This window comes from Carassius carassius, chromosome 41 (genome assembly GCF_963082965.1).
Source record: "Carassius carassius chromosome 41, fCarCar2.1, whole genome shotgun sequence".
NCBI classification, from domain to species: Eukaryota; Metazoa; Chordata; class Actinopteri; order Cypriniformes; family Cyprinidae; genus Carassius; species Carassius carassius.
In genome coordinates this window covers 12,100,232-12,107,564 of record NC_081795.1, presented here as the reverse complement: position 1 = coordinate 12,107,564, position 7,333 = coordinate 12,100,232, and the positions used below count along the sequence as shown (strand labels likewise).

The window sequence follows — 7,333 nt, the reverse complement described above, 5'->3', positions numbered from 1 at the left end:
TTAATTTACATGTCAGTGTTGATATTGTTAATTGATAATTGAAATAAAATATAAATAATAGAAAAAAATTTAATTAATGGCAACTAACTGGAATAAAATAAGTTTAAACCTTAACTGTCATCTGTCCCCTCTGTGGGACACCTAAGGTTACTTCACTATTTTACAATTAAATCCTTATCTAATCATGACAAACTATATATCGTTGGAAAGGTCTAAGACTTTATACATATTTGACCACTTTTTTTGTTAGGAAAATATGTAGGAAAAGTAAGATTAATTTATGACAAGAGTGCACCTAAAAAATCTTAATCTTAACAGGAGATCTGACCTTTGTCAAAGAAAGTCTTCTTTTTTTCTATCACGCTTTAGAAATCATAAGAAATTATATATCAACTGAAAACCATTTTAGAATCAGATATTGCATTGCCATGGAAATGATACTTCAAAATCATGTTACAAAATGTTTTTGTTCATGAATTCATCTATGTTAAAAAATGTTAAGGGGTTAAGTACTAAAATGACTAAAACGTAAATAGATATTAAAGCTAAATAAAAATAACAAGCACATAAAATGAATCAAACTAAAAAATATATAATATTATTAATATATATACTGTATATAAATGAATGTATATAATTCATATTAATATAACATTGATATGCATTATAGTTTTTAAATGTTTAAATGCTAAAGTTTTTAAATTTGAATTTTAATCACCTTCAATAGTTCTTTAAAGGGGACATAACACACAGTTTCGCCAGGCTCATGTTAATCTTGAGGACCTATAGATAAATTATTTCCAGTTCACTAATCTGTGAATATATGAATAGACTATGATTGATGTTGACTGACCCCGATGACCCTTACCATGTTGTTTTTTATTTCACCTGCAGCTGATGACAGGGACTGGTCTGAAGATCAAGAAAATGTGTTGCAGACATCAACCAATCAACCTAAAGCTCCACAAGTGAACAAGTCTTTTGAATGCGAGCAGTGTGGAAAGGCCTTTCCAAAGATGTTTTCTTTGGTGCAGCACAAACGTGTGCATTCAATCGTGAGGCCTCACACTTGTGAAAAGTGCGGGAAGAAATTCACACTGCTGAGAGCGCTAGAGACCCACCTTCGCAAACACTCGCAGAAGTTCGAGAAGAAGAAATTCCCCTGCGCTACTTGCGGAAAGAGCTTCAGAGATCTTGCAGCGCACAAACTAGTTCACGCCGACGTCAAACCATTTACCTGTGAAACATGCGGACAGGGATTCACAATCAAAAGAAGCTTATACATGCACCAGAGAGTGCACACAGGCGAAAAACCATACAGATGCGACACCTGCGGAAAGTGTTTCTCGCTGATTGGCACGTTGAACTACCACAAGAGAATTCATTCAAATGACAGGCCGATAAAATGCAGCCACTGCAATAAGAGCTTCAAATACCATAAACTTCTGAAGCTCCACCTCCGCGTGCACACGGGCGAGAGGCCGCACACCTGCGACATCTGTGGGAAAAGTTTTGCACTTTCCGGGACTCTAAAACGCCACATCCTCATTCACACCGGCGACAAACCGTACGTCTGCGAGGTGTGCGGCAGAAGATTCAACCAGAGAAGCACTCTGAAAGGCCACATGCGAGTCCACGGAGAAAAGCGATTTATGTGTGAAATGTGCGGCAAAACATTCCAGTATAATTACGTCCTGAGGAACCACATTCTAACACATGATCAGATTGGAAATCCAGGAGATAAGAGCAACGCTCAGCGCTGCGACGTCTGTGGGAAGTTCCTGAGCTCTGCCTACGCGTTAAAAGCTCACTTGCAGTTGCATTCGGACAACAGCAAGCCTCATACGTGCACGTTATGCGAGAGAAGGTACAGCAGCGTACATTCCCTCCGGATGCATGAGCAGCTTCACACGGGAGAGAAACCGTTCAAGTGCGAGATCTGTGGTAAGGACTTTTCTCTGAGGGCTTCGTATAAAACCCATATGTTCCTGCATTCTGGAGAAAGACCTCACAAATGTGTTTTGTGTGGGAAAAGATTCAAGCTGTCGAGCTCTCTGAAAATGCATGTACGCACTCATACCGGTGAAAAACCTCATAAGTGTGAAACCTGTGGGAAGGCGTTTCATTTGTCGGCCAATTTGAAGAGACACAGGCTCGTGCACACCGGGGAAAAGCCATTTACCTGTGACATTTGTTTGAAGAGTTTCACACAGCCCAACAATTTGAAGGCACACATGCACATTCACACTGGCAAAAAGCCGTACACGTGCACTAAGTGCTGGAAGAGTTTTGCCTATCAGAGAAACTGCAAAGTTCACAAATGTGCTCCACTTACAGACTGCTGAACTGGTAATGTCTACCAAAAGGTGCTTGGAGTTCATGTAAGATTGTAAATAATTTTATGAAAGTTGAAATGAACATGAAATGCTTGACTGTATTTATTTATAAAAATAAATAAATAAAATGTTTTCCTTGTAATTTTGGAAGGAAATAGTTTCTGTGAATGTGTTCTTAAAGTTAAGGACATAAAACTAAAAGCCACTGTTTAAATTAAATCAAACATTATTCCAGTGGCTGGACTTAATGCTACATGAGTCTGCTTATAATTTTTTCAGGTCCTCAAATATATAAATATCCGACCAAAAATACTGATTTTATATTTTAATTGAATATTGTGATTTGTGCAAATTGCCGCTATCCCCAACAACATGAGGGCATTTTACTGCTTCTACGGTCATAAAAAGTAAAAAAAATGCAGTAAATATTTAATATTCAGTGAAAAATTCTTCATGTTGTCAGCTTAAAACCTCAGAGGTCACAATAAATATGCATGTAAATATATTAATTTAAAATATAAAATGTATGTAGTTAGATAATTTATTTATAGAATTGTTTGTAAATAATTCATTTTAAAATTAAATATATTTGTATAATATTTCTAGGGTTTTGTCATGTAATGTAGCAACAGCTGTGCCGCATATAAACTCTATATGTGTTCTTGTGGCCCAGTGGTAGAGCATTGGGTTAGCAGCGCAAAACAAGTAGCCCAGAGTGCTGTCTGGACAATGGGGCGGGGCGACACGTAATGCATTACTCGCCCCGCCCACCTCGGGGGTTATTGGTTTATGATTAAGATGAGTTTATTGGTGTACAGATGAGTGACGATTTTACAGCTTATTGTTATAGAAAATTATGACGCTTCTTAGATTTTACCACCCTTAATCATACCTTCAAAGTTAACTGGATTAAGCAATTTCTTAAAAAACCAACTTCTATCTGGAATATTATACCACACTTTATCTTTTCACAAGTTGGTGGTCTCCAATTTCTTTTGCTTTGTGACTACAGTATTACCAAGCTTCCTTTAAAACTTTCTAACTTTCATAAACAAATGCTTCTTTCCTGGAATTTAATCTATAAACACAATTTCTCTCCAAACAGATGTTTTATCTGGAACAATAAGCATATTCTGTATAAATCTAAATCTTTATTCCTTATGAATTGGTTTTATAATGATAATGTTTTTGTTAGACAACTGTATAACAATGAAGGTCTTATGTTGACCTACTCTGAATTCCTTTCTAAATATAATATTCCAGTTACCCCTAAGGACTTTGCTGTGGTTATGGATGCTGTTCCTTCTGGTTTAAACATGCTTCTTAAAAACACCTGTCCTCTGCTCCCTCCATACTCGTTTGATCCTGCTGATACTGAAGTAGGCCGTATCTGTTTCTCTCTTTCCTGTATGAAAAATAAAAATCGTGGTGTACGGGCTTTGCTCCAAAGGGATATTGTCTCCAGACCTGCTATTATATCATTTTGGAATGGTTATGCTGATAATCTGTTATGGAATAATATCTGGAAACTTCCTCACAAATATTTAATCACAAACAAAATCAAAGAAATTTCACTTAAACTCATTTATAAATATTACCCATGTAATTATTATCTTGTGAACAGATTTAATTGTGATATTGATACAGTGTGTACATTTTGTCATCTACACGATGAAACATTTTATCATTTATTTTGGAGTTGTCCTCATACAATGTGTTTTTGGTCAGATTTCTGTTCTTTTATTAAGGCTCATGTCATGCCCAGCTTTCAACTGTGTTTTAAAAATGTTTTATTTGGTTTTTTCGCTTATGACAAAACCTTTCATAAGGAATATTACTTAATTAATCTGCTGCTTCTGTTAGCGAAATTTAGTATTCATAAAAGTAAATTTGGAGGAAACAAGCCTTTATTTTTCATTTTAAGAGCAGAAATTTTACAATACCTAAACACAATATTGGGTTTGAAAAATAAGAAAGCTACAAAGTGTGTCTCAATCTGTAAACACTTTAAAATTTTTAGTTAACTTGTAAATTTGTCGCTGTTTATGTATGTTTTTTATGTTTGTTTATCTGCTTTACTCGTTGTACCCCCCTGACTGTAACTGTAATTCTTAAAACAATTAAAAAAAAAAAAAAAAAAATTATGACGCTGTGAGCAGGATTGGAATACGGAAGTAGACACTCAGATGAATAAACTTTTAATATAAATTAAAAAGCGAATATAAATGTTGTGTTTTTGCATTTATTGTTGCGTTTCCACAACATCCCGTATAAATACAAAGAGTTTTGGATTACGACGAACAGAATAGAAATAAATGGTCTAATTTACAATTACCCCCTTAACGGCTGTAGACGCTACCTCGGCATTACTCGCTGGCTTTTTAAAATGACACAGCAATATAATGCGAAGTATGGTTATGTAGATAGTCATGGAGTACCTTGATTTATATATTCAAATTATATATACATTATATATATATATATATATATATATATATATATATATATATATATATATATATATGTGTGTGTGTGTAACAAATTGTCATCAGTCTCTGAACGTCACCAATAATATACTGAACATTCCCTTAGCCCCTACGAAAATTTACCATGGTTCTGCTACAAAACTATGTTAAACTATGGTGTTTTTATAATTACAGCACATGGTAATTAATATGCCAACAAATTTTACTACAATAAATCCATGGTTACTTTTTGCAAGGAAGGAACTATACAGGTTCTAAAGAACTTGCCCAAAAACACTCGTCACTTTCTGTTATTTGTTTTCTGAACTGCACTACTGAAAACCTCATTAATCCTGAATTTATTTAGTTACCCGCTTCTATAAAAAACATAATACATTTAATCACCCCTTTAAACACTTTATAAAATCATTGGTAATTGAAATATTACACCGAATTGTCACAACTAAATTAAGAATTCATTATGAGCAATGCATAGCGAATGATGTTACCATCAAATATGAGAATGATAGACTGATGTAAATGAATGAAACCTGTTGTCATGCACGTGTTTGCCATTGCTTTTTTACTAAAACATTATACACTGCAAATTTTAAATTTAAATGACATCAATTAATACATCAAAACCAGTTGATCTCAGTTCATTCTCTATTTCCCTTCAATGAACTTAACACACAAATGTGTTTCATGCCGCAAAAACAAAATGCCTTGGAACAAAATCCTGTGTAAACAAAAGCCCAGAAGATCACCACGCCGGCCTCTTCCCTGTACCCTGGTGGGTTAAACTTGAAAAGGGCTCTGCACTGCAAGCATTCCCTGATGCTGTACATCCGTCTGAACTCGTTCCGGTAGACAGGAGGACAATTCTTCCAGTTGGCCACAACTTATAGTGTAAAGACAAAATACAGGAAAGATAATAATAATAATAAAAAAAGTTTAACAGCCTCATACTACAAAGTTCAATTGGAGAATGAGCATTAAACAGGGGGAAATCTTACTGTCTAGCCAGGCAAACTTCTTGAGTGACCACATCCCTAAACCATCTGCAAACCAGAGAAAGTGTCAAATATGCAGAGTCACCCGCTGACAAAATAACTTCACTGAGGATTTCCAGGGGAAGCTGTTGAATCAAAAACATACATAGGTTTATTTATACATGTATATAAAAGTTATTAAACATTATATAAACACTGACTACAGACAACCTTGCTTTAAACAAACGCTATAGATTGTTGTCACAACTGCATACTCATTCTTTTATAATACCACAAATAAAATTTTAATATATACAGTACTGTGCAGAAGTATTAGGCATGTTAGTATTTTCACATTGAAAAAAATAGTTTTAAGCCAATTATTTATATCTTTTGCTGTAGTATGTCAGTAGGATATATTAGTTTACATTCCCACACATTCATTTTGCCATTAATTGTAATAATCCAGTGAGATATTTGTATATATTTGTATGCATGATCCACATGAAAATCTTTTACATTTAATATAAATATTTCTGTTTTATATGGTGAACAAAATCCACACTAGATCGCAAACAGAAGTTATTTAAAACACTCGCTACTGTCTGAAAATGAATTAAGCTGAAATGTTTTAAAATGTCTTTGATGCTGATGTTAACTGATAGCTATATATGAAATAATCCACGGTGCGGACCAATATAGTACTTGTACATGATCCCAATTTCATATCTGAACAACTATGTAGCTGTAATAACTAAAATACCTCTGCATGTACACACATGTAATTATTAGTTCTTAATGAATATATGTGCACAAATAACCTGCTTTGCTGGACTCTGCCTGAAGACATTGTCTTTTGAATGGTGAAGTTCCTCCCCTCAGTGGTTGAGCTCTAAAAGAACAAATGTCAAGAGGTAGGTATATTGCTAGATATAGTACAGAGTAATGTTTCATGTAGCATAATTCAAACAGCTACATACATTTGCGGAGTGAAGCTGTCGAGGAGCACAGAACACCGCCACCTCCTGATCATGTCATCCTGAAAAATAATAATAATAATATACACACAATAATCATGCATGTCTGTTAAAATAACTTGACAAATGTAATGGCATACCTCTGTAAAATCAAACCTAAGAACTAAAGCCATGCACAGAGTGTACTGTTACAATCCACAAAGAACAATAAAATGAGCAATTTATAACAATTATTAACAATAATTATTCAAATTGAACATACCATGGATAAATAAATGATCGAACATCGCATTTAATATTATAAGATATTTACACAACCACTTTTACTCACCTCATGCAATCAACGTGGAATAGCGTTATTACTCTGCTGCTGCAGTTGCCACCGTTCTGTTTGTTTCAACGCAAACTGCCCCCTGCTGGCTCGGAGCAAAATGTCAAAGGCGGGGAAAACAAATATGGTATATAAATATGGTACCTCGAAGTGTCGCCCCGCCCCATCGTCCAGACTGCACTCTGGGGTTACTCGCGCAAAAGGCTGTGGGTTCGATTCCCAGGGAACACAT

General features: G+C 34.9%; 1 protein-coding gene and 1 long non-coding RNA gene across 2 annotated transcripts; one reads left to right on the top strand and one right to left on the bottom strand.

Moving 5' to 3' along the window:
- The first annotated feature begins 708 nt into the window (after positions 1 to 708).
- On the top strand, positions 709 to 2,478 carry LOC132122750 (zinc finger protein 93-like). The gene has a single exon (XM_059533127.1). The coding sequence runs from the start codon at positions 858 to 860 to the stop codon at positions 2,343 to 2,345; it is 1,488 nt and encodes a 495-aa protein (XP_059389110.1). The 5' UTR covers positions 709 to 857; the 3' UTR covers positions 2,346 to 2,478.
- Positions 2,479 to 5,355: 2,877 nt separating this feature from the next.
- LOC132122755 (uncharacterized) lies at positions 5,356 to 6,847 on the bottom strand. Its single transcript, XR_009426428.1, has 4 exons — positions 6,774 to 6,847; positions 6,615 to 6,685; positions 5,818 to 5,939; positions 5,356 to 5,702 (listed from the first exon to the last, which is right to left on the bottom strand). It is a non-coding gene; the product is annotated as an uncharacterized LOC132122755 (long non-coding RNA).
- Positions 6,848 to 7,333: the final 486 nt, after the last annotated feature.